The 25,516-nt window shown below is 50.7% G+C and overlaps 1 protein-coding gene across 5 annotated transcripts in view; it reads left to right on the top strand.

The window, feature by feature from the left end:
* The first annotated feature begins 3,444 nt into the window (after positions 1-3,444).
* The window catches only part of PLXNA2 (plexin A2), a 171,182-nt gene continuing 149,110 nt past the window's right edge, over positions 3,445-25,516 (top strand). For 3 of the 5 annotated variants that reach the window (XM_062595159.1, XM_062595163.1, XM_062595164.1), the window contains exons 1-2: positions 3,445-3,601; positions 23,662-24,917. In XM_062595159.1, coding sequence (XP_062451143.1) covers positions 23,730-24,917 — 1,188 coding nt within the window. In that variant the 5' untranslated portion in view covers positions 3,445-3,601; positions 23,662-23,729. Of the gene's footprint in view, positions 3,602-8,915; positions 8,955-9,108; positions 9,180-23,661; positions 24,918-25,516 lie in introns of those variants that run through there. The other 2 variants (XM_062595161.1, XM_062595162.1) reach the window with 2 other exon arrangements.

Here is a 25,516-nt window from a genome sequence, read left to right as displayed (position 1 = left end):
TCTGCTGAGTATTGCACGGATAGCTGTGAGGCTGGTAACGAAACGCTGCCGGGAGCCGCGGGAGCCTTCGGGAGCGAGCGCGGCCGGCTCCGCGGTGCCTGGGGATGGCGCGCGCTGCTCTGCGCTCCTCCTGCCGCCGCTCCGACCGCGTCCGCTGCGGAGCGGAGGCCTCCACCGTGTATTCCTGAGCTCAGCGACTTGGCCTAAATGGAAACGTGGAGGGGGGGGGGAGGAGATTTTCTTGCTTTAGAAATCAGTGAAAAGCAGAATTCTTTTTACTCTCCTTGGAACGGCAGATACAGAGAAAATACTGCCGTTGTCTGCGGCTGCGTGCGGGCACCTGGCGGGCGCCCCGAGGAGGTGGGTGAAGCCGAGCGGGGCAGGACCTCGGGAGCCCGGGGGAAGCTGGAGGCGCGGGAAGGCTGGGGGCGGTTGTCCAGCCCCGGGTTTGCTTCGGAGCGTGTTTAGGGCGCTCTGCTAGACGCCGTGACCGACAGCGGTGCAGAAGGACGACAGAGGCGGCAGCAGCCGTGTCGGGGCACCTCGCTCCCGTCCCGCGGCTCCCGCCGGGCTGCAGGGCTGCACGTGGCTGCAGCCGCTCCGCCCGAGGGCCCTTTCCGTCACGGGCAGCCGCCGTCAGCGGCGCGGGCGCGTGAAGCAACGGGGACCGCCAGGCGTGAGCTAACGTTTGCATCTGGGCTGCTCCGTCTGTGCGTCTGAGCAGCGATACTCGGCGTGGGTGCACGTGTGCAAAGGTGCACGCGGCACCGCACGCTTGTGTGTACGCACACCCGCCTAAATTTGCTTAACTTGTTACTGCATATATTTGTTATCACATGTATTTGATTTAATTAGAGGCGGGTTCTTTCATCTGTTATGGGTCCAGAGTTTGATTTTCACTGGTCTATCCCCAGTCACAGGAAAACAAATACTTACAGAAAGGTTTCTCCCGTGTTTTTTTTAAACAGTGTTTTGAGCACACAGACTGCTCACTAGACAAGAAGCGCTGAACATCGCCTGAACAAACCCGGGTGAATCACCACCTGTTTGGTTTTGCTTCCCACATTGCTCCACTCCTCGGCACTGAGTGTGAGCTGCTCTGCAAGTCTTGGGGCTGCTCCGCTAGCCAAGCAACCCTGTAATTAGCTGGAGACAGACTCTCTGTACAGGAACATAACTGACCATCAATAAATAATAAACAGAAGGCAGGATGCAGATGGTCCTGCAAAGAGGAGAGAAATGGTTGTTGAGACACTGATCTACCTTGTGTGGCTTTCTGCAAAAGGAGAAATTGCATTAGTGGGATGCGCATTTAACCAAGGATGGTATTTGTAATAGATTTAGTGCTGTTCACTGTGAATGTGTGACACAGTAAATGTATTAGGGACAGAATAGTGAAAGAGGAATGCTTGCTAGGGAATGAATGCTGCCATCCACTGAGTGTCTTCTGTCCCCTCTCCTGAGTTGAACAGTTGTGTCCTGTGCATCTTTTCAGGATGTCGAAATATCCTGCTCTAGGGCTTCCAGCGACATCAGGGGACCCTTTGCATGGGGGTGGGTCTGGGCTATCGGCTGTGGCGTAGCGGCTGGTACGCCCGTGCCCCGCTGACAGTTATGTAGGTGGGTCTGAAACGCAAAGCCTTTCCTGGAGGACAGAAACATGATGAGGGTGGGGAGAGATGGGAGAAACACAGCTCAACGTGTGCTTTTTCCCAGGAGGGAAGGGGCAGGTTCTTGTTTACAGCCTTCCCAAGAGAGGGAAATTCCTTTGAAAGGAAACCGGAGGAGACGGGGCTGCACCAGTGGGTGCGTAACCGTTCCTGGAGGGCGCAGCGGCCCCTGCGAGGGAACTGCTCCGCGCACATCCCGGTGCACGGGCCAAGCTGCAAACCCAGTGTCGCCCATGTCTTCTCCCCTGCGGTCCCCCCCCCAAACCGCCCTTGCAGGCAAGGGGAAACATGTTGTCCTTTCTGACACATGCATTGGCCTCTGCGCTTTGCTTCGCCTGGAAGGGGAGCGCAGAAAGACGTGGGTTTCCGTCCTTCTCCCTGTCCCTCCAGCGCGACCTGCCACCAGGGGGCACTTGGAGCGCCCCGGCCGGGAGCTGCCGCCAGGTGCTCGGTGATTAAAGCCGGTAACTGGAAATAAAACCAAAACCAAGTGGCGCCCTGCTTCGACAGTGAGATGATGGCTTTCACCTGTAGCGAGCCGCCTGCACCTGCGGGAGATGCCCAGCTGCCTGGAGCCGCTGCCCGGCTGCTCCGCGCAGCCCCGAGCCGCAGGCCCCAGCGGGACGGCGATTACATTTTCCCACAATTACTGCAGTAAGTTGTGTTCGAAAGAAAGGTCTCGAGGGCAAGAAATGCAAAACGCTGGCTGCATCCACCCTGTTCCCGATTGCCTCCCCCGGGCTGCGGCCGCCGGCTCGGGGCGGAGCGGGGCCGGGGCCGCGCCGCCCGGCAGCCCCGGGCAGCGGCGCCGCTCCGCGCCCGCGGCGCTGCTCCGCGGCTCGCGGTGCGTCGCAGGCCCCGCCGCTTGCTCGGAGCTCGCTTGGGTATCTACCATGGTGCTGCATTGCAGTGTGCAGACGTGTTCTCTAGGCCCCTGCTAGCAGCTAAAACTGTGCGTGGAAACTAAGTGCAGGTAACCAGCGTGGGTCGGGGGTGGGGGCCGCCGCGCTGCTCGCTCCGTGTCACTTACAGCTTCCAGGCATTTGCATTTTTTTCCCCCGAGCACTTGTGCTGGGACAGCAGCGGAGGCGAGGCTGTCCGCGAAGCGCCGGCAGGGGCTGTGGTGAGCCCGGGTGTCCCGAGGGGACCCGCTGTGGGCCGGGATCCCCTGGACCAGGACCGAGTGGGGAGGTGCGGGGACGGGTGGCCCCGGGGCGCTGCAGAACCTGCAGAGCTGCTCCGCTGGGGCTGACGCGGTGGCTTTTTGCAAAAAACCCAGGCGAACAAAAAATGAACCGCCGAGTTAACGCCTCTTCCCGAACGGGGAAACTGAGGCACGGGGCGCTCGTGGGCCGCGCAGCGGCGGCTCCCCCGCGGGCTGCCCGCCCTGCGCTGCCGGAGGGCGCGGTGGGGTGCGCGGCCGAGGGGCAGGGGGCGAAGCCGCCGCCCGGCTGCGGCCCCGGCAGCGGCGATCAGCAGCCCCCGGCCGCGCTCCAGCGGCGGCGCCCAGAGGGGCCGGGGGCGGCCCCCGCCGCGGGGCTGCGGCCGCGGGGGCAGCGGCGGCGGCGGCGGGCGGAGCGGAGCGCGGGGGGCGGCGCGGGGGGCGGGCGGCGGCGGCGGCGGGGCGGGCGGCGCGGCGCGGCGCAGCGCGCCCGGGCTCGGGGCTGCGCGGCGGCGGCGGCGCGGAGCGGAGCGGGCTCGGGGCGCAGCCCGCGGATGCCGGCGCCGGCGGGGCGGGCGCTGGGGGCTCGCCGCCCTCGCTGGGCTGCGGAGGCATGAGCGGCCGGCGGGGCTGAGCCGCGGGAGGCGGAGGGGCTGCGGGAAGGCGGAGGAGTAGCGGGCGCCTGGCCCCGGCTTTCCATGGTGCCGGCGCCGTGCGGATCGCCCCGCCGGCAGCCGCGGAGCCGGCGGCAGCGGAGCGGCGAGGTCTGGTGAGTGAGCGCGGCTGGCGGGCGGCCGCGGGCATCCCCCGGGGCCGGCACCCCGGGGCGGGGGGCAGCGCGGTGCCCCCTTCCCGCACGCGGCCGCGGGCCCCTGCGGCCGGATCGGCGCGGGTGCATCTGCCTGCGCAGACCGCGCGCGGGGGAGCTGCGCCGCTGGAAGCGGCTGCGTCTGGCGACAGCATCCAGAGCGTTGCCTAGTGCTAGATACAGAAGGGGATGGAGAAATCCCTTTAAACTCCCTTATTCCTGTTCGCATGCCCCTGCCCCCGCACCCCAGCTTCTGTTTTATGTGCATCCAAATTATACATACATATATATATATATATATGTGCATGTGTAGGTTTTTTTTCCTCTTTAAATCTGTGGTCTTCATGTGTTACCGTTCAGTCACGGTGTGGAGCAGGCAATGCATCAGAATAAAACAATTCTGTGCCGTAAAAAGTTACCATTGACAAGGAAAGACTCTTTTGAAAGCACTCCTGAATCTTCAACAACAACAACAAAAATTCCTCTAAAACTTTCCCAAATCCTTGCAAGACCCTTTGTGAAAGGCAAGGAGGGAAGGGAGGACGAATCAGCGTCACTCCCTTCTGGGAAATCCTAACTTCTGTGCGATGGTCCAAGTCTTCCCTGCTCGTGGCTGCGTGGATGGTGTGTGCGCGTGGATTGCGGGGGCGGCTGCTCCGTGTGATGACCCCGAGTGCCACGTTGTCCTCTCTTTTCATGACCTCGGTTTAACCTGGCATGGTCAAGCGTTGCCGGCTTTGTCTGCATTCAAGCAGTAGCCAATGCTTCTCTGTTCCTGGAGGTGAAGTGAATGATGTTCAATTAATCTGTGTTCTAAGGGGTATCAGAAATTCAATAGGTTAGTACTAAGTGAGGTGAATAGTAAGTGATAGAAGAAAAAAACTGTACTTCTGTGACCTGCAGTTCAAGATACTGGCTGAGGGGTGAGAGAATGTGAAGTTAGCAGAGTACCATGACCTAAAAACCTATTGCTCAGAGGGTTTCCCCTTGATTTGCTCAGCACTTGATGCTTCACTGGTGGTTTGAATGTGTTAAATAGATCTTAGCTGACTTTTGGGAGATGGTCTTGGCTGTCCTTCACTGCACGGCTTCACTGATACAATGTCTCTAAAAGTTAAATCAAATGACCTACTTCCTACAACTGAAAGACTGTTGCCTCAGAAGACATGTGTGCTATCTGCAGAACAGATGTTTATCACTTTCCTTAGACATGGAGGTGCTAGATCCTTTAAAAAGTGATTTGTTTTTCTTTGTTGCTGTCCTTTCGCCATTTGTTGTCAGTCTGAGAAGCTGCAAGACTGAAATGCAATGTACTGGATTGGTGCAGGGAACTAGATAAAATAGCTTTGACTTAAGAAACTTGGTGCAAGCAGTGAGTAACTGAATGCACAACTGCTGTTGTGAAATGGCTTGTATAGCAAAAAAAGTCAACTTACTCAATTTTTCTAACCATCTCTGTGCTTGTTGCAAGACGATAAAGTAACCCAATTTAGTCTTCATTGTCTTTATAGTGTTATTTGATGTAATTAATTGTGGAGTTTCCCCCCTGGCTTATAACAAGTTTGTGCAGTGAAAACAGGTAACAGATGCTGCTGAAGATCTGCACACAATCCACCAGTATGATAGAAACAGCTTTTCCCATGCTCTTATCACACACCGTCTTGCTCTCCACGTTAACCCTGAGCTTTCCCCTGCCTGTTAGCAGACGGGAACTTCCCAGATTTCAATTAGATGCAAAAGGGAAACAAAGATCTGGGCTGAATATGGGAGCCTAGAAAAGAGGTGACTGCAACTGCCCTGTGCTCTTTAACTCTCTTCAGCAAATTGCATTAGTATGTGACAAATTGGCTTGCAAAGCAGCTAAATGGAAATGACATTTGGAGCCGTTTGCTGTGGTGTCTCAGGGAAACATGTGACTTGCAGTATCTCTCTGAGATCTCCTATTTAACTACTGCTACAAGGCTTTCCAGAACTTGCTTTGGGAACTTAAGTTGCAGCTAGACGTGAGATCCCCCGGGCCTAACTTGAAAGAGTTGCCCCAAAGCTGGGGTAGATATATGCACAGACTGTCTCATGCAGTAGGCAACTTGCATGAAGACCTGAGTGAGGAAAGAAAGCAAAAAGTAATGCCTGCAAATTGCACAAGCTGTGGGGCAAAAGATAGGTTTAGGAGGAAAACCGTGCTTGCTGTTTGGTGCCAATGTGATGCTTCCCGCAGGGAGCTGGGTTGCGCCTGGGAAGCACCTTTGTTGAGCTGCGGCTGTTCTGGGGACTCGCGGTGGAGAGGGCTGAGCTGTGTTGCAACAGGAAAGCGTGCACCTGCTTCTCGCACGCCGCCCCTCTGAGCCTGTACGCCTCCGTTGCGTGTGGCAGCGATCAAGCTGTTTTAATTGGCCCCTCTGCAGTGTGAGCAATAAATATGCGATGGGGAAGAGCGCGCCGGCCTCCTCCACGCGGTTTTGAGGCTGTCGCCGTCGGCGGGGACGTGCGCTCTCTGCTCGCCTCTCCCGCACACTCGCTCCCGTTCCCGTCCCCATCGCTTATAGTGTGTGAAAATGGTACCACCACCCCCGTATGTGGCATCCTCAAAAAGAAGAAAAGATGCACCTGAGCGCGTGGTGCTCCTCAGACAGGCCCCTTCACGTTTCTAAACACTCCTGATTATTCAGCTAATCTTTTTTTCATGGGCATGTTACAAGAAACACAAACGGGGGAGAAAGTGGAAGGCGGTGACACATTTAAAATACACAAGAAAAGCGCTGGCAGGATTATAATTGTTCTTATTCCAACCGTATGGAATATTTATGGGCTTAAGTTGTGGCAAGATCCTCCCCCCCCCCCCCCCCCAAAACACAGCCTGACTCTTCTGGAGGCGTTTTCCCCGTGTAAGACGCGGAGCCGGGCGCCGGCGGGCTCCCGGGCACGGCGAGCCCTCGCCAGGCTGCCGGAGCGGGGCCGCGCAGTCTGCTAACTAGAAATGATCGGGAAGCGGCCGTGCGGCGAGCCGCCGCCGGGCCCCCTCGGCGTGCCGGTGTTTCGTGGGAGCCCGCTGCTCCCCGAGGGCTCTCTGCTGTTAATCCATTAGATCTGAGGGTTTTTCCTCCCTCCCTCCACCCTTTTCTTTATCCCCCCCCCTTCTCTGGCAATTCAAACAGCAATGAATGGACAAAAATCCCTCAAGGGAAACATTTTTTCACTTAGTTACAAAGATTTCATGGCTAATTAGAGTAAATGTGGTTTTTAGAGTGTTAATCTCTTAACCAGCTTGGCGAGGAGGGCCACCACAACACGGAGAAGGGGGAGGCGAGGGGGGAGCTCGGCGGGGGTGGGGGGAAGGTACCATCGAGCGTTTCGCAGCCGGCTACGTGCCTTTGTGATTGCCACCACGAGCATCCTGCGTGCGACCCGCTCGCAGCCCCTAATCCGCTGCGCCCCGGCCGCGCGCGCCTCCCGCCTGGCGACGAGGCCGCGTCCCGCGCGGCGGGAGCAGAGCTCGAGACGAGGCGGCGTTTGGGTCTGGGGAGGCCGCGAGCTCTTTGTGCGCGGCGAGCGGTTCGGGAGAGCCTCGGGGATGAAAAGAAGCGTGGACAAAAGGAGAATTGAGGGCAGCGCGGGGTCCTTGGGAGGCAGAGCCTGCTGCCTGGGGGGCTTTGTGTTCAGATGCTTTCTCTGCAGTTAAGATACATTCATATATGTTTGTTGGTGTGTTTTGGTGGCGGTGGGCGGGCTGCTCCTGGGTGGACGGGCTGCTCCGCGCCCTCCCGCAGCGCGCTCAGGCTGGCCGGGCAGCGCCGTCCCACCTGCAGGTTCTCACCAGAGGTGGATGTCTTGGACCGTGTGAAAAGTCAGCTCACCCTCGGGAAGGGGATTTGCTGGCAGCACTCTCTGTTTTTCCTTTCCCCTGCCCGTTCTGCCCTTCCTCGCCGGCGCCGGCGTTTCCAGCCTGGTTTGACTTGGCTCCAGATGGCTCCGGCCAAGCAGGACTAGCAGTTCCTGAGCCGGCCAGGCGGCCCGCTGCCCGCCCTCGGCCGCTGCTCTGAGCATGGTGCAGGGGAAGCTTTGGGAGGTGGTGGGAGCGAGCGGGATGCGAGCTTGAAATACCTCCTGGTCCCGCTAGAGGGGATCCTCCGGATCAGGCTGGAGGAGCCGAGCGGGCGGCCGTGTCGCAAAAATAAAAATAAGAGCGGCTCCTGGCAGAGCTCCGCTAGAGCGGGGCCCCCGGGCCGAGCTCGAGCCGCCGGGCCCTGGCGTGGGGGCAGAAGGGGCATCGCGCGGGCGACGGCGCCCGCAGCTCTGACCCGCGGTTTCGCTGGCCGCTGCGAGCGGCGCTCGTGGCGCGGGCAGTGCGATCTGAGCGCTCCCCGGAGCCTGCCGGGGCTGCCCGGCCCCGCTCCCGGCCCCGGTGCGAGCGCAGCGGGTGTCAGGGTGCTGCTGCTCCGCTGCGGGTGCTCTGCTGGGTCTTTGCTCCGGGCTGCAATCCGCCGGCGCGTTTCCGAGCGCCCGCGAAGCGTTCCCGGCCTGGCCGCGCGGCAGGGCGCCGGGAAAGCGGTGCCCTCCCTTGTTTTGATCCGCTCGCTGCAATCGCCGCTTGTCCGTGGGCGAAGCTGACCCGGGAGGCCCGGGGGGCTTGGGACGAAGAGTGAGACAAATGTGTCACATTGGGAAAATTTAATCCTGCTTCGCCTAGGCTAAAACAGCATTCGGAGGAGGAGATGAAAGGCCTCAGAAACGCTAACTCTGCTAGCGGTAGCCTGTTCGGAGCAGGCGACCTCCGAGCGGTGCAACGGGGCTCCGAGGGGCGGCGGAGGCTCCTCGGCGGAGGCTCCTCGGCGGCCGGGCTGCGGGGCAGGCGTGGGTGAGGTGCAGGGGCAGGCAGCAGGGATGCACGGGCAAATCTCCTCCCCTCCGGAGCGGGACCTGGCTTTTTCCCCGCGAGGAGGTGGTGGGATGAGGAGGGCCTTTCTCTTGGGGAGGCTGGTCCCGGCGTGTATCAGGGCAGATGAAAGGAAACTGCTTATTTTGCTTTCAGCTCTTGGCTGGCTGTTAACAGCCCTTGGAAAACAGCAGCGTCGGTTTGCGCGGCGGCAGCGGCAGGTCGGCGTCGGACTCGGGAGCACTGGTTGCCCTTTACCTTGTCTCAGGAAGCCGAGCGGTGGGAGGGAAAACAGGAAACCTCTTGGGCAGTGCTTCGCTGCTTGCTCGCTCACGCAGCCCGCGGGGCTGGGAAGGAAGCTGATCCGCCTCGGTTGTCCAGGAGCCTCTGGCAGACCCTGACTCAGCTTGGAGCAAGTTACTCATGGTATTTCCAGGCTCGGTGAGTTTGGGCACAGATGCCTCCTGGAGACACCTGTGTGTAGCTCTTGCTTTGTAGCAGTTTCGCATCCCTGATAAGAGAAAGCTGGGCATCCCCCAGGCACGTGGCGGTGGGGGGAAGCCTGTGTGCGGCGTCTGGGGCTCCCGCGGTGAGGCTCAGCATCGCCAGATCCCGTACTGCTGGGAATCTGTCAGGAGAACAGCAGAAACCTGGAGACCTTCGGAGGTATTTCTCAGTGCTTGTGCTTACACCAGGTTAACTAGTTATTAACCTTGACATAATGGGTGCAAGTGTACAAGGAATCGGTATAAAATTTTGGTTTATAGGGATCTGATCCTGTACATAGGTCTCCCATTTTGTTGTCTAAGCAGAATTGTCAAATTTAAGCATAAAAAATGAGTTTGAGCACTAAGATTTTGAGATCATGTATAATAGTTAAAACAGAGAGGTTCTGAACTCTTTTTTGAGCTCTTGCTTCCAAATTTCTGGGCTTTCAGTTTGTCTTGTCAAGTTTTTCTTCATAACCTACAGTGGCCATTTTCCTCCAGGAGTGGAAAGCTGAGATTCCAGCCGTTACAGGAATGAGCTTTAACGAAATCGTGCACCTCGCTGGCATTATTAACATTTCCCAAGTCACGTCACTGAAATGCAGGATTTCCCTCTTTGTGAATGCTACAAAAGCCGCAGTAGGAACCACAAACTACAGCGTGTTGGTTGTGAAGGTAGCCGCTATGAGGGATTCGTGTGTAGCCAGTTCATATTAAGATCTTTGTTCCCTGTGGCTGGGCAGATTTATTGATGTCAGAGCAGAAAAATGGTAAGTTGGCTGCTTAACAGGGATGTTACAGTTCAACTCCATAAAACATGCAGGCTGTCTCCTTTACTCATTCATTTGCCAAGTACCCAAAAAGTCGCAATGACAGGAGTGGAGGATGGAGCACTGCCCTCATGATCATATTTCCTGCCTTTGCTGGTTTATGTCACAGCCTGTTATGTTATTTAAAAAAACACTTGTGAATTTCCTCCCGGTTCTAATGAAGTGCGAAGAGGTGGGGCAGAAAAGGGAGCATGTCAACAGGTTTTGTAACCAGCTAAGTTATCCTTCTCCTGAAGATTTGCTGTCTTGCAGGTTGTAAATTGGAACTTAAGCTGGAAAATGGGAGGTCCTGTTCTCCTGGGCACTTGAGAGAAGCTGGCTGCAGCTTTGCCCCAGCACGACTTCATAGCACAGTAAAGTCCAGCATCAAAACCCTGATTCAAATTTTCACTCTAGTTACTAAACTATTATGACTGGGAGACCCCAGATAACCTGTGTGATTCAGGGGACATCTCGGTACAACTGCGTATACAGCAAGTGTCTGAGTCATCTCAGTTTTTGACAAGAAGTGATTGTGCGGGTGGTAGTCCTCACCTATTTTAACAAAATCCAGATGGACATATGAAAGCATTGGTTAGTTCAGGTACCCAGATGCAAACTTCACCTATACTAATGCAGGCTCCAAACACTTCTTCTGATGTTTTCGTTTGATTAAGTGTTGATGCTGAGGGTAGGATACAGTAATTAAGAATGAAGATGCCTAAATGCCTTTCTTGGTTCAGCCATTCACTCGAGGAGATGTGGGTCAATTGGAAGGGCTAGACTTCAGTCAAGGCTGGGCTGCTGGGTGAGAGCTGGTTTTCCTTTTTTTCTTTTAAGAATCAGCTTGTTATGTATTTATTGAATGTTTTCCAGAGCTGCCACTTGCATACTTGTATGGGAAATAACTTCTTCTCAAAATCTAGAATAAGTAAATTGGAAGTAAGATCTTCTCAAAATCTACCTTAGAATGAAAATTGTTTTCATGTTTGCTCTTGAATCTGTTAAAAATTCTGGCCTTTGTTGTGGGCCCATCTGTTTTTCTGACCACTGTATCAATTTAACATTATGGAGGTATCATCTGTTCTTTTACAGAAGTTGGAAGGACTAGATGAAAAACATTTGCAATATGTAATCCATTTGGCTGAGAGAGGATACAGTGACAAAAGCTTCACTCTGGACTTTTTCTTTCCAACAATTTGTTCTCAAGTTTTCTTTGCAGTTAGCAAGGAGTTAATTGGAGCAGCGGCGATGGGCCCTCCTTTGATCAGCGGGCTGCGTTAGGTTTGGTTAGACTGGCAGACGAAGAGCCTAATGGAGCAGGAATTGTGTTAAAGGCCCATTTGGTGGTAACAGGTTTAGACAGTCTTTAAAATCTCATAGCAACCAAGGAACAGGAACAAGCACTCCAGAGTTCATTAGAAGAAAGCCGTAGGAGCCCTTTTGCTTGTCCACGGGTATATAATAAGGCGCTGATATAAGTACTTGCGTAACTTGGCTTTTCAAGGAATAAATTGTGTGGCAGGGGCAAATCTGTTACATCAGTTCCACCAAATAAATATTCTGACTTGGAGTTTGTCACAAATTGTCTTGGGCTGAGTTGAGAAGTGCTAGAACTAATTCTCAGAGCCTCTGCTTTTGTTTCTCTCTTTTAAGGACTTCCAAGCATGTTGTATAACTTCTTTTGAAAAAAAAGAAAACATGCTCAGGGTATTGGGTCGCCGGGAGGCTTAACCTCAGAAGTAAAATTTGGGTGGGATTGAACTGACTTTGCAGATGGAGATCTTCACTTTTGAGTGTGTATTCAGTAATATGAATTTTCTTACTATCCATTTCCATGTAGCTTATAAGAAATGACTTGTAAATGAGACCTTGGTCTTGGTGAGTGAGACCTCTATCACTTTTAACAGGAGTAGTGATTTTTGGTAGTCAAATTAAAGAGCTAGCTACTTTCTAAATTTTCTGGGCTGAGCAGCCCAAGATTGTGCCATGTGGAGTCAATATTAACACTGATTTATAAACACAGAAATAGTTTTGAAACTTTAAAAATATTTTTTTAAGAGAAGCTTGAGCTCAAAAGTTTGCAGAGATGTATCTGGACAATTATTTATTTATTAGTGCTGCTAATGCCAAGGTCATGGGTTTAATTCCTGTACGAGGCTATGCGGAGGGTTGGACTAGATGATCTCTAGAGGTCCCTTCCAACCTTACCATTCTATGATTCTATCTTTTGCCATAAAAAATTGTAGCTGAGATATATGGGCGATTTCTGAAGTTCACATTAAAAATACTTTATTATATTTAACATCCACACTTGAGACTACTGTTTTTGCTTCTCAAAGATACTGAATGTCTAGGAGCTCACATAGTAAGACTTATTGCAAACCTTCTGAAGGTACGCTTGTCCCTGTGATGGGACACCAGCATGTGCATGCCCTGCCCTGGTGAGCAGGGTGAAGTCAGTGGCTGGCAAGAGGAAGCAACCCACCTTCCCCATAAAGTAGGAAACATTAATTTCCTTGTAGTTTAGTTTTTCTCACATATTTGAGTTTGGCTAATGGTGTCACAAATCTTAAGGCAGGTCAGTTGGAGTTTGCTTCTGGCCTCTAAGAAATGATGGAAGCAGCATTGATGAGATCTTAGAAAATCCACAGATTTTCCTCAGAGCCACGTGGAAACACATCTCCTAGCATAGAGAGTTTCTTTAGGCCAACTGTCTTGGTCCCGTAGTTTCAGTGGAAGTTCACCAGCTCTCAAGCCATATATAGCTGAAAACATTGAGTTTTGCTTTGTTGTTGTGCCCAACATGAATTTTGCATAAATGCCTTGTGAAAAAACTGGAATGACAATCTGTGCTTGCATTAAAAGAAATGTGTACAAAAGTGAAACAGGTGAAAGTATTCCTACAGAGAGAGAGAACCTGGGCAGCTTCTCCTGGGGGGCTGCCTCCCCTGTATTTCGCAGAGCAAACCGTCCTTTGCAGCAGGCATGTTCCCTCAGTCTGCCAAGGTATCAGTGAAACCCTGCAGCAGATTCTGCTGCAGCTTACTGCACTCTTGGATCTCCAGATGTTTTATGGAGTCAAGGAAATTTCATTGTTGGTTTTTAACCTGTGTCACTTGGTTGAAATTTGCTCCTCGGTCTTGTGTCTGGCCAGGGGCGATGTATGCCGGTGTCCCTCTGCATGGCTGCGGTGCTGGTGTGTGCTTGGGCTTCTGCAGTGTCCTGAAAAATGGGACTGGCAGGGATAGGGGCTACTTGCGCTCTCCAACGGGAGCGGGGCCAGAACAAGACAGCTTCCACGGAGGAGTGTTGAATTAAAGGGTGTGCTAGGAATTTTCAAAGCAGGCAGACTTTGCTGCATTCCTGTGAAATATGGCCTTACAAGTCCTTGAAGGATTTATTGTTTTCCGGGCGCTGCTGGATCTAGTCCGATAGGCTGGATATAGGAAGGAAATGACTCAGTTGCTCTACAGACAAGTGCAGCTTTGAAATTCAAAGAGGCAGGAGACAGCTGAGAGGCTCCAACTCATTCCCATCGGGAGTTGGGTTCTTGTGCGTCTATTATTCTTTATGCGTAGCACTTGAGGGTTGCAGTCTGCAAACGGGGGAGAGGGTGGGAAGGAAGGAGGTTCAGCTAGGCCGTGCTCACGCACGGTGAACGAGCCGATGCCTCAAAGACCTTGCAGTGTGAGGACACCATGAGAGAGCAGGTGAAGGCACATGGGGCTGGGGGAGGGCTCGAGGGCGTGCTGTTGCAAGGCCTGCATTTGGTTTCAGAAGCAGCTGCTGGGCTGTGCTGCTGCCTGGCCATTGCTAATTGATTGCCCTGCTAGGGGCACAGTGCAGGGCTGAGCTTGAAAACAGATGTGTAACAGCTTTCAGGTTTTCTGAAGATCATTCTCCCCCTGCTTGGAGGAGTTCAGAAGCACTGATCCTCCCAGCAGATGAGCTGTATGAGGAGCTGAGGCAGTCCTCGCTGCCTTCTACTGCAGCAATTCATTCTGCATGTCTCTGCTTCTCTTCCCTTATCTCCTTTCCTCTTGCCTGTTTTATCTGGAGCTGGGCCTGTGGTCCCTGGTGTTTGCACTTTGAGCTGCACAGAGATTTGCCACAGAAAGTGGAGAGAAATATTAATGATTTTGCAGGACGTGTTCAGGCTTTTGGAACTTTTACCAGCATCAGGCTGTCCAGTTCCTCTTAGCTAGTCTTCTGCCTCATGCTGCAATTTCTGGTTCTTGGCAGATGTGGACCTAAGCAAATGCCTTCTCCATCCTATTATCAGCTTGGTTGGAGAGAGAGAGGTTTTAACATGACAGTAAGATCCTTACTGAAGAAACAAGAGTCAATGTTAAAAATAAAGAAAACAAGACAGCTTGTTTCATCTAAACAGAAGGGTTATTAAACAGGCTTGAATTAATCAGTGATCTGCCAGAGCTCTGAAATTGAAAAGCAGGGCTGAGGAGCATGGTGTAGATGAGTGGAAAGGAGCTGCTTTCTCAGGTAGACGTTCGCATCCAAATGCTGTAGGGGAGGAGACAATGTTCCGTTGATGGTGGGACTTAGCTCCCGAGTGCAAACCCTGGGGGTGTCCGTCTGTCAGCACATCGGCTTCCTGGGTACTAACAAGCACTGGTGCAGGAGACCTGCTGGGCCCCTGCAAAAGACCCGCTGCTGTCCCAATGGCTGTGGGCTCTGCAGAAGTTGCTCGCTGTCATGTTCTGTAGCAGACAGGGAAGGAAAGGTAAATGCTTTAGGTTTCCTAGGATTTGGGCATCTCAAAGCACTTTAAAAAATACATCAAGCACCTCAGTGATGCACTTTAAAGAGCAGGCCTGGAGAGGCAAAGGAATTGATAAAGCTCATGTTGATTATACTTAATAGCATATACTTGCACTAAGAGACAGGCCCAATGCAAGGCTGCTTAATGGTCTCTGAAGGGTTCTTTAGTACTATGTGGCTTTCTCCATCAGCCACATAGTTCAGGTTTGTTGTTAATTTAAGGGCTTTTTGCTAGTTGCAGTCTTCCTTTCCAAATTTTTGTGATCCAGTGGTGGTATCTGAAAAGTAATTTCTTCTGCAGTGTAGATTTGACTTGGCACTTACTGCTCACAAATCAAAAAGATAAATAATTCCATTCCAGAATGGGATCATCATGTGGCTGGTAAACACCTTCCAAATGGGGAACGTGTGTCTGAGTGCGCACGTAAGCAGTTGCGTGTTCTTAACAATTTCAGTGTGCTGCTGGCTGAGTGAAATCTTTAGCCACACAATTGGGGATTCAGCATTTCAGAATGTAATTTTAACAAATGTATGATTTCCTGGTTTACTTAGGTAACTGCACTGTGGCTACTGTGTAAATACATCTGGCTGCCGTAGGGAGTGCTGGAGATAACGAACACCACTCACCGCACAGGGCTGGCACAGCCAAAGGATTTCTGTTTCAGGATTTTTGTTTAATGGAGTGGCTGGGGACCCGTTTAATTTGGAGCTGGGGTTCTTCCCTTGCCTGTGGTGCACTTGGAGTGAGGCCAGGAGAAGCTGCTGCTTATTTTTCTCCTCCAGTTCGGTGGCCGCTCTGATCTTCCCTCATGCTGTACAGTAATACTCTCTTGTAATAAACTGCAGCTGGAAGTCACCTGGGGGAGAAGATGCTGGGCTGAAGCTCAGGAGATAAAATTCCTAGCTTTGCCACTGGGACCTTTTGACTAGCCTTGGGCAAATCATTTAATCTGCTTGTATCTAAGGTCACTGGGCATTAAATTCTGTTTCACTGGGGATAAAGTCCATTAATAATTATAAGATGCTCAGATACATAAGTGATGTGGGGCTGTATAAACCTCAGTCCATCAAGACTCAGGTGAGACACTATTAAAAGCATTTTCTAAAGGAAATACTGGCATAGACTGTCTGGGGAGGTTTTGAACTCTAGTTTTGGAGGTCTTTAAGGACGAGTTAGACAGACATCTCTTTGCGAATGATAGATACATGCGATTCTCGTAGCAGGAGGCTGAATTAGACACTTAGAACTTTCTAGCCGTGAATTTTATGATTTACTGTTATCCAAAGCCATTGACATGTTTATGCAGGTTTGGAAGAAACTGAATTTCCCAAAACTTGAATAAACCATTTATGAAACTTAAGTGATGATTTTTCCCTTCCCTTTGTATCATGTTTCAAAGCAACCGGGAAAATATGGAGTCTCTTCTGCTCTGTGCTCCAATATATGGTGGTGTTGCCTTCCTGGATTCTACCCTAAGTGACTGTATGTGAATAAAGTCCTCTTCCCAGCACCTTTTCTATTGATGCAAGATAATTTAAAAGCTATTTTGCTAGTGTTCTTAAATCTCAATAGCTGCCAGCTGTAGTTTCTAAGATAGCAGGTGTAAAGTATCAGCACAGTGAAAGAAAAAGGTATCTAATTTCTGCCACCTAGGTATTCTGGTTGATTATGAATTTTGCCGGATGTTGTCTTAGGGTGGTTGGTTAATTGTCTCCAGCTGCAATGAACACCATGCTGGAGAACGCACGAGTCGTGTTGGAGCCCCAGCTGGAATCCTGCCTTAGGTTTGCCCGTGGCTCCCTTGGACACGGTTAGTTTTGCCAATGTTAAGGAAACACCTCCTTGCTGTGTCACACGGACATTGAAGGATCCTCGGGTCGCAGAGGTGGCAGCGTCTGTGTTCGTGTGATCATTGTTATTGAGGGAGAATAGCTTTGCTGTGCTGAAAGAACCTGTGGACGCAGAGGCACTGAGAGGTGGAAAGGAGCTGTAAACCGCTGCCGCATCCACGCTTTGCTATGGTAGTTTATGCCTGATAACTCCCCTTTGGTTTCAGAGTATTTTCATCAATTGGACATTAGATTATGTCATGTTTGAAAGCATTATCCTCATCTCACAGGTGAAAAAAATGAGGCTAAGAGTAATATGTCTTGCCCAGGTCTGTTCAGCGTATCTGGGACAAAGGCAGGAATGAATAGTGAGACCGCCTGGACCATTGCTCAGGTTGCTACACTGTGCTGTCCACACGGCGACTGCTAGGATGAGATTTGCACCAGGTCTCTCTCCCTGAGTTTTTCTGCTTCTCTTTACCCCAGACCTGTTGGTATGTGGACGCTCAGGAGGGAGATGGAGGGGAAGAGGCAGCTTATCCGGTACATGTTGTATAAACAATATCCGAAGTCTGGACAATATGAACAAATTTTGCGCATATTTCATGCAATCATGTTTGTTATCAGGGAAATGCCTTTTCAGGTCTGGGTTTCAGTCTTCCCCTCCTCTTCCTTGTCCCAGGACTGGAGGAAGCAATAATCACAATACTGTATTTTGCCCTCTTAACTCTTTCTCAGAAAGCTGACAACAAGCCTGTGAAATACCATCCCCATGAATAAGCAGCTCGGAGGAAGAGGGCGGGCAGCAGGGATGCAGCTCCGGAGTTTGCAAGTAGTTACTGATTCTGGCCGCTGGTGTTAGCCGTGCTGGAGCCCTGGCTGCTCGAGTGGGAAACAGGTACTGCGCAAAGGCAGCAAAATAAAAGCGTGAGGCAAAGAGGTTGTTTTTTGTCTAAAACCAAAGGGGTTCAGTGTTGCAGGTTATGCTTTAAAAAGGCATGATGTTCCCCATCCCTGTGGTTCAGTAACCTCTGTGTTGCCCTCCCTCATGGAGGGGAGACCATGGAAAATGCCAGGATTTACAGCTCCCACAGTTGCTGGAAGCTATCTGGCTTTAAAAGCAGTTGAACCAACAAACCTGGTGGAAGGTTTTCCCACAAAATCAGATGTAAAGAGTTTCCTATTTCCATTTGGAGATAGGAGTATTTTCAGGATGAAGGTGCAGAACCAAGCTTAGCTCTAGCGAAGCCTCTCCTCACTGGACGCTTGCACAGCATCCCTTCAGTGCAGATGAAATGATCGCACTTTGATGATAAGCTTTTTCCAGGGGCTGGACAGCTAACCAGTGAGGGACTCATGTGCAGAGGGCTGCCAGACAGCTCGCTAAAGTTTTACAAATTGCTTTGATTTTTGTTACAGTTAGAATATTCTAAAAAGCCTAAACAAAAGACTCTAGGAGCTGTAGTTGTTGTTATGTATTACAAAAAAACATAATTACTTCACATCAAGCTGTGGATAATTTCAGTTGGTGTCAAATTCTGAAGTAAGCTATGGAGCTGGCTGTTAAACACTGTATGCTGCTGCACTTCATTGGTGCTAATGCTGTGGTCTGAGGAGATGGAGACGTGAGCCAACCTGCACCAAAATGAAGGAATCGTGTCTTCCACGCCAGTACCCGCCTGCTGTGGGAAGGGCTAGGCTCCTTGGTCGCTGCAGCAGGTTGTCCCCGTGGGCTCTCAGCAGGTTTGCTCTCAGGAATGCATGCAAAAATCAGCTGTTAGTGTATCAAATGTGTCAAGGTTTTTCTTACTGGAGAAAGAGGTGGTAGCACTCCAACTAGTGAAGGTTTCAGTAGGACTGTTAGAGAAGAGGGAATTTGGCAGGGTGGTCTTCGTCTCCTAACTACTGTAGCTCAGCCTAAGAGGCAGGACTGAGACAAACTTCAGATAAGGACTGGGAAGTACCCAAAGTCTAGAGATGCGTAGATCAGATGGTTTGGTGCAGGTCTTTTGTCCAACTAAAACAAAGCAAAGCCCTATTAATTTTCCTAATGTCTGTCTCTGTAGCTGAGAAATCCTGAATATCATTTCCTCAAAGGGGACAGATCGCTGCGACAGCTTGAGTGGTTCAAAATCCATTTCACGGAAAAATTCCTGATCAGCTCCAGGAGAGATGCAGACCAGGCAGATGCTTTCTCACCGGCTCCCGAGAAATGGCCATGCCCTCAACCTCTCCCCAGCTTTCCAGTTGGCAGATACTGAGCAGAGTCACCGTAAAGGGAAGGGGTCAGGCTGGTGCAAGGGTGATGTTGTTCCAAATGGTTTGTTCTTGTATTTTAGTTTATATAGTGTAGCCTGCCCTTTTGGTGACCCTTCCTATAATTCTGGGGAAATTCTGACAGCTTGGTGACCTACAGAGGAGGTCAGCGGAGAGAGCCAGCCTATCTCCCTGCTCCTGGCCTCAGAGCAATGAATCTTATTTGACTACAAGAATCAAAAAGGGCAGAATCCACTTTCAGCTTAGAAAATAATCTTAGGCCAGTTCTCGCCCTCCTCACAAGCTCATTCATTTCTTAGGAGGCTTCGTTCTGTGAGACAACTCCCCAAACTTGTATCGCCTTAGGAGAGAAAAGACAGTGTGTTTTATTGTCTGCTCTGCTCCCTCTTTTCAGGAGTCTTTGAAGACTCCTTATGGCCTCCAGGCCGTGAGCGCAGCACATTGGGACAACCTGAGAAAAACATATGGCGCTTTGATGATGAAAGCTGAGGCCAAGAGGGCAGAGGTTGGGAGAGGGTTGTTGTCAAGATGCCACTGCATCATTTTCATTCGGTCGTCCTCTCGGGCTGTGACTAGGTGGGCAGTGTTTATGTGCTCCCGAGTGCCTGTGTCCCCTACAAGGTGCAAAGGAGCAGAATCAGCAGCAGCAGCAGCTGCAAAGTGCAGAGCTTCCCCACTAGTGCATCTGGACCCACTTTCTTTAGCCCAGCAAAGAGGAAAGGCAGTGCCTCATTTTGCCTCGGGATCAAGGTAAGAGGAAAAGTGACAAAAAGCCCTAAAAGGAGGAGTCAGAGGGATGGTTGGCAAATGAGGATGCTAGGATAGGTGCGGATTTATTTGCTGTGTTTTAAAGAGGTGCAGGGGTTGTAGTACCTCTCCCCTAGAGGTGAAAAACTGTACTCGGGTCTGTGGGATGTGACCCTGCTCCTCAGTCCCTCTGTCTCAGTGGGATGTGCCCAGCAGAGCTAGTACGGCAGGGCTCAGGATGAGGGGTGAAGTAGATCCTAGATCCTTGCTGTCCTCATCTCTGCCTTGGCCATTTGCACCAAAGCGGAGCTGCTGGAAAGCCTAGCACAAAATATGCTTGCGTGCATCAGGATGAAGAGCGTGAGCTAAGGTGAACCAAGCCCTGTACGAGTCGAAAGGCAGTTTTAGTTCTGGCAGTAAAGAGTTGGGGAAAAGCTTTTCCTCCATTTAGTACCACTGAGACAGTCAGATGGTGACCTCATCCAAGGTCCATTTCCAGCCACTTTGAGCAGGTATAAATGATTCTTCAAGGTGCTGCAGTGTGGTATTTAGGATCTTTATGATCAGTATGACACTGCTCAAATGATCAGAAAGAGATGGGAAATTAAATGGCAGCTGAACAGGACCGATCTGTGAAGGCAGGGTGGCGGTGGCTGGAAGGGAAGGGGGGGTATGCATAAATTACTCCTTACAAAACTAACTCTATCCTGAAAGAAAAGATACCAGCTCCACGAAGTGAAACGCAGCTGCTGTGCTGATGACATCAAAATTGTTCCTTTGATCCGTCATTTACCACGGGAGATTCTCTCTCTCTTTTTTTTTTTTTTTTTTTTTTTTGCTTTAATTTTCCTTATTTTTTTTTTCATGTGCATAAAATAACACTAATGACAAACTGTGGTGCCTGTGAGTGAGTGACAGGTGAAATAAGAGAAATGACTAATCATGCCTCCTGAAGCCCTGTCACATGGAGATTAAATGAGCCCTTTTTTCTTCACCCCTAAATGAGAATCATGGGCATTTGAATAATAATATTATAGTCTCCATTAGGATGACAGTGGGGAAAAAAAATTGGTTCAGACCTGTGATTATTCCTTCAATCTAATAATTATTTAAATACCAGATAACTCCTTTCAGCCTAATTGAAGCCTTTCAGCTGCTTGGGTTTATATTGTGTCCCTGAATTTACTCTCTCTTTTACCTTGCGTTACTAATAGCTTCAGATTGCTTTTAAGGCCATATTTTAAATTCGCTTCCAAAAAAATAAAGAATTCCTTAATGGTCAAATAATATTAAGGATTAGATTAAAGTCACCCACTCTCCCATTTCCCCTGTTGTTTAACTCCACCAGCTGTACTGAGCCATCCCCAAACTTCTCCTGCAGGTCCTGGCTACAAGGTCGGAGGCAAGTTTTCTCTGGCGTTTGACAGCTGTGTCACTGAGCCCTGTTTAATTCAAATATGTTCGTCACTAGCCTGTTTGCCTCTTCAAAACCCTAGTATCAAGCTTGCATTTCCCGGCCTCAGGCATTATCCTCCTGGGTTTAACTCGAGCCACGTGGCTGGCTAATCCAGCCCGTGCTGCTGCACAGGGTGAAGAAGGTAGCTGGGGTGGAAGTTCTTCCACTGGCAGGTTTGGGTCTGGAAGATGATGTCAGGCCATGGCCATGCTTGTGGTCTTCAAACATTATTTGAAAGCACAGATTCTTCTTCCTGGATGATCTCTCTTGCCTTTGGCAGTGACTGTTCACAAATACTCTGTAAAACCTTCACTGTAAGGCACTGCATAAAAGTTGGCCTTCAGCTGACAGTTCTGCTTCACAATAGCTCAAACCCAGCTTTCGGGTTTGTACCATCTTTGAATGAAAATGCTGTAGGGAAAAAATATAAAATTTCTGAAGTCTAAGTGAAGCGCTCCTGTTGTCCTGTACATACATAATGTATTTATTTTCCCGTTTGCACTCTTTTCTCAGTTTGCAATGGCACCACTTGTTCAAAATTTTGGAAGGTGCTGAGCAGCGTGAGAAGCCCATTGCCGCTCCCTTGCTTTCACCTAGGAGCAGGTTCCTCTGCAGCGTAACCTAGGCCAGAGCCTGAAGCTGCGAGCAGCCCTGCAGCGGAGGGAAGCCAGGGCACTGCGGCGGCAAGGGGCTCTGGGTCCGTCTGGGAGGGCCGTGGGCTCCCTGGGGACCCTGGGGTGCTATGGAAGGGCCAGGGCTGGCGTCCATCCGAAGACACCAAGGTGATGTGCATGGCAGTGATGGTGGGGCGGCTTCTTGGGAAGCACAGCGGTGGGCTTTGCGTGACTGATGGCCCTTTCCCGTGACAGCTTGTATTTGTTCGAGCGCTCGTTAGACAGGCCCTGCATCTTTAATTTGCACCTTTGCAGAGGTGCTAACAGACGAGGTAGAGCAGGCAGAAGGATCATGAATGTTCTCTTAGACAGCGTGCTGTCCGGAAGGGCGGATGAAACGCTTTCCGAGGTAAACACGCATCATGCAGACAGCGCCTTTCCAAGGCAAGCTCCTGTTTCCTAAGGAAATTCCAGCCCTGTGATTCCTAATGCAGCTTGACAGCCGGCCATGTGAGCGGGGATGGAAAGGAATGGGGGATGGGAGGTCGGCACAGCTCCTCCTGCATGACTGTCCCGTAGGCTCCAGTAAGATCCAGCTGGTCTGCAAGCACCCACTGTTGCGGTTCAGCAGGTGCTCCTCAAGGTGCCGAAGGTCCATGGTACTCCAGCCTGCGTTTCCTGTATTACAAATCAGCTGCTAAAGAGGAGGGAGGAGCAGGGCCCTGCTGCTCCTTCAGCCCTTTATGAAGGGTTACACACAGGTGTATCTTGTTCCTTGAGTGGCCAGAGTGGATGTAAGGGGACATGCTGTTTTCCAGGTGATGGGGCACTTGTGTTTTAAGTGCCCTTTTAGCTCTCCCTGTGGTAGGAATAGTTCCTCAAATCTTTCCTTACCTCATTGTCTCCTCTCCTCATTTGCTGATTTAATTGTTACTTTTCTGCTCATTGTGCAGAATTTCCTGTGCCATTCTCCAGTTCCTGCCTCTTAGTGATCCTGTAACGTGCAAATATGTGTCTGTCTTCTCTGCTTTTCTTATCGATCTCTTGACTCGCCTCCTCACTCCATGCGCAATCTCCCTTGTCTGAGACCATATTTTATACTGCTGAGCTGCTATCTGCAAGGATTTCAGTTGGTTTGCAGGAGGAGGGGAATTCAAGGGACCTCATAAAATGCATTCCCCAAATAGACATTTTCTATTAAAAAATCAGTCTCTTCCTTTCACGCCTCACTTCTGCATAGATTTTGGCCAGAACTCTCCAACTCTCGACTGACCTCCATTGCCTTGTCTGTACAGATGAAAGAAAATTTGCCATTCCAAGGAGGTTGTACTTCTGTCTTTTATTCGCAGTGCTGCTGGGAGGGGCACATGGGCAATTTGTTTTGTAGCAGGTCTCTTGGACACAGTGTCCAAGCTGCTGCTTTGTGTAGGCTTTAATCATCTCCTGGAAGTTTCATTAGAGTAGGAAATTTGTACAAGCCGCCTAAATTGGTGGTTTCTCCCCTGCACATTGTGCAGCTCTTGTGTTTTGGTTGCTTATCTAATCACCATGTGCCTCCACTGCTTTTCAGCAGTAAAATACCTTGCAAAGGCTGTGAAATATTTCAGGCTGAGAAGCACCTGTACAGGTACTTCTGAGCTCTGGGGAGTGGGAGAAGGCACTTACTTTATTGTGTATATGCTCAGTGCACTTGCTTGCATGAGACTTCTACCTCAGGTTTTAAAATTATATCATAGAGAATTTAAAGGTAGAAAACACCTCTTATTTCCTCTGTTGCTTCCAACAACATACCCTGCAGGAGACATCCTTTTAGCCAAGATTGCAGATTGATGGTTGGGTGTGTGAACTGCAGGCTTTGTCTCGGGCTGAAGCTGATTATCCCCTCCCATGGCTGAGCAGAGTACATTATAAACAGCTAAACCACAAAACAAATTAACACGCAGAGGCTGAACCAAGTGGCAAAACATAAAGACTGAACTGTTTACCAATAAGTAGGGAGACCTGTTTAATTCTTGTTGGGCTCAGAGATGTCCTCGCTTTATCTCAAGGACTGTATAATTAGATAGCCTCCTCTGAATTCTCTCTGCAGGGCACACTGGATCTAATCCTTTACTCTGTATGATTTTTTTTTCCTTTCTCCCCCAGAACCATGTGAGGGACATTGCTGGGACAAAGGACAAGCACAGGGAACACGGAAGTTTGCCTTTCCCAGGATGGATCAGAGGAAGAACTGGCCTCGGATACTGGACTCCGACGGCTGGTCAGTGGCGTTACTCTGTCTCTTCTTGGCATCGCTTTCCCGGAATGTGTCCAGCAATGCCTTGTTCAGCACTTTCCACTCTGAGAACCGGGACTGGACTTTCAACCACCTGACTGTCCACCAGGGCACTGGAGCTGTCTATGTTGGAGCTATCAACAGGGTTTACAAGCTTTCAGGTAACCTGACCATTTTGGTGGCTCACAAAACTGGTCCTGAGGAGGACAACAAATCTTGCTACCCGCCCCTCATTGTCCAGCCATGCAGCGAGATCCTGACCCTCACCAACAATGTCAACAAGCTGCTGATCATTGACTACTCTGAGAACCGGCTGCTGGCTTGTGGGAGCCTCTACCAGGGGGTCTGTAAGCTGCTGCGCCTGGATGACCTCTTCATCTTGGTAGAGCCATCACACAAAAAGGAGCACTACCTCTCCAGCGTCAACAAGACGGGCACTATGTATGGCGTGATTGTGCGCTCAGAAGGTGAGGATGGGAAGCTCTTCATTGGCACAGCAGTCGATGGGAAACAGGATTATTTCCCCACCCTCTCCAGTCGCAAACTTCCACGGGACCCAGAGTCATCAGCCATGTTGGATTATGAGCTCCACAGTGACTTTGTCTCCTCCCTTATCAAAATCCCCTCAGATACGCTGGCCCTTGTTTCGCACTTCGACATCTTCTATATCTATGGTTTCGCCAGTGGCAATTTTGTCTATTTTTTGACTGTCCAGCCAGAGACCCCGGAGGGAGTCTCCATCAACTCTGCCAGTGACCTGTTCTACACATCTCGTATCGTTCGTCTCTGCAAAGATGACCCCAAATTCCATTCCTACGTCTCTCTGCCCTTTGGCTGTGTCAAAGGGGACACAGAATACCGCCTCCTGCAAGCTGCTTACCTCTCAAAGCCGGGAGATGTGCTGGCCAAGTCCCTCAACATCACAGCCCAGGAAGATATCCTCTTTGCCATTTTCTCCAAGGGGCAGAAACAGTACCACCAGCCACCAGATGACTCTGCGCTCTGCGTCTTCCCTATTCGCACTGTCAACGCGCAGATCAAGGACCGCCTGCAGTCCTGCTATCAGGGAGAAGGCAACCTGGAGCTGAACTGGCTGCTGGGGAAAGATGTTCAGTGCACTAAAGCGGTAAGGACACTTTCAGTGGTTTGCTCTGACAGCTCTTCAGAAGTGCAGCCTGTTGGTACAGGGAGCTCCAGCAGCCCAGAATCTGCTTTGAACAGAGGGACTGTTATGGCCCTGGCTTCAGCAGAACCAGGATCACCTCCTGCCTTTATTGCACATGGGCTTGCAGAATCCAGTTAATATTTAGTGCCTCAGTTTCCCTGAATGTGGAGCAGATACAGTAGTCCTTTTCATCTTTAATCCTTATTGTTATTAGACAGGCCTTATGACAATGAAAGGAAGAGATAGTATATAAGAAGGTGAATAAAGGGCATGCTGCTTGCTAGAAGTGTTCTGTTATTCCCATCCTCAGGCTCTAAAAATCTGAGGAAGCTGGAGGAAGGCTGTCTCGCCCTTCCTACAGCAGGAGGACAGTACAAACAAACTAACAAGATAAATACAAATGACAATTGCATCTTTTGTGTTTTTATTCAGCTGATTTCTTTAATCTTGATTCACATGCAGATTGTTCCTGGGCTGACTTGAGAATCCCTGGGGCCTTCTTTTGCTGAGCATATTAAGTTTGGCTGCTAGGAGAAGATAAACATGGGTTAGATGAAGTA

Source organism: Rhea pennata, chromosome 25, assembly GCF_028389875.1.
Source record: "Rhea pennata isolate bPtePen1 chromosome 25, bPtePen1.pri, whole genome shotgun sequence".
Lineage (NCBI taxonomy): Eukaryota > Metazoa > Chordata > Aves > Rheiformes > Rheidae > Rhea > Rhea pennata.
Note: the sequence above shows the minus strand (reverse complement) of the source record. Positions and strands in the feature narration are given on the sequence as shown.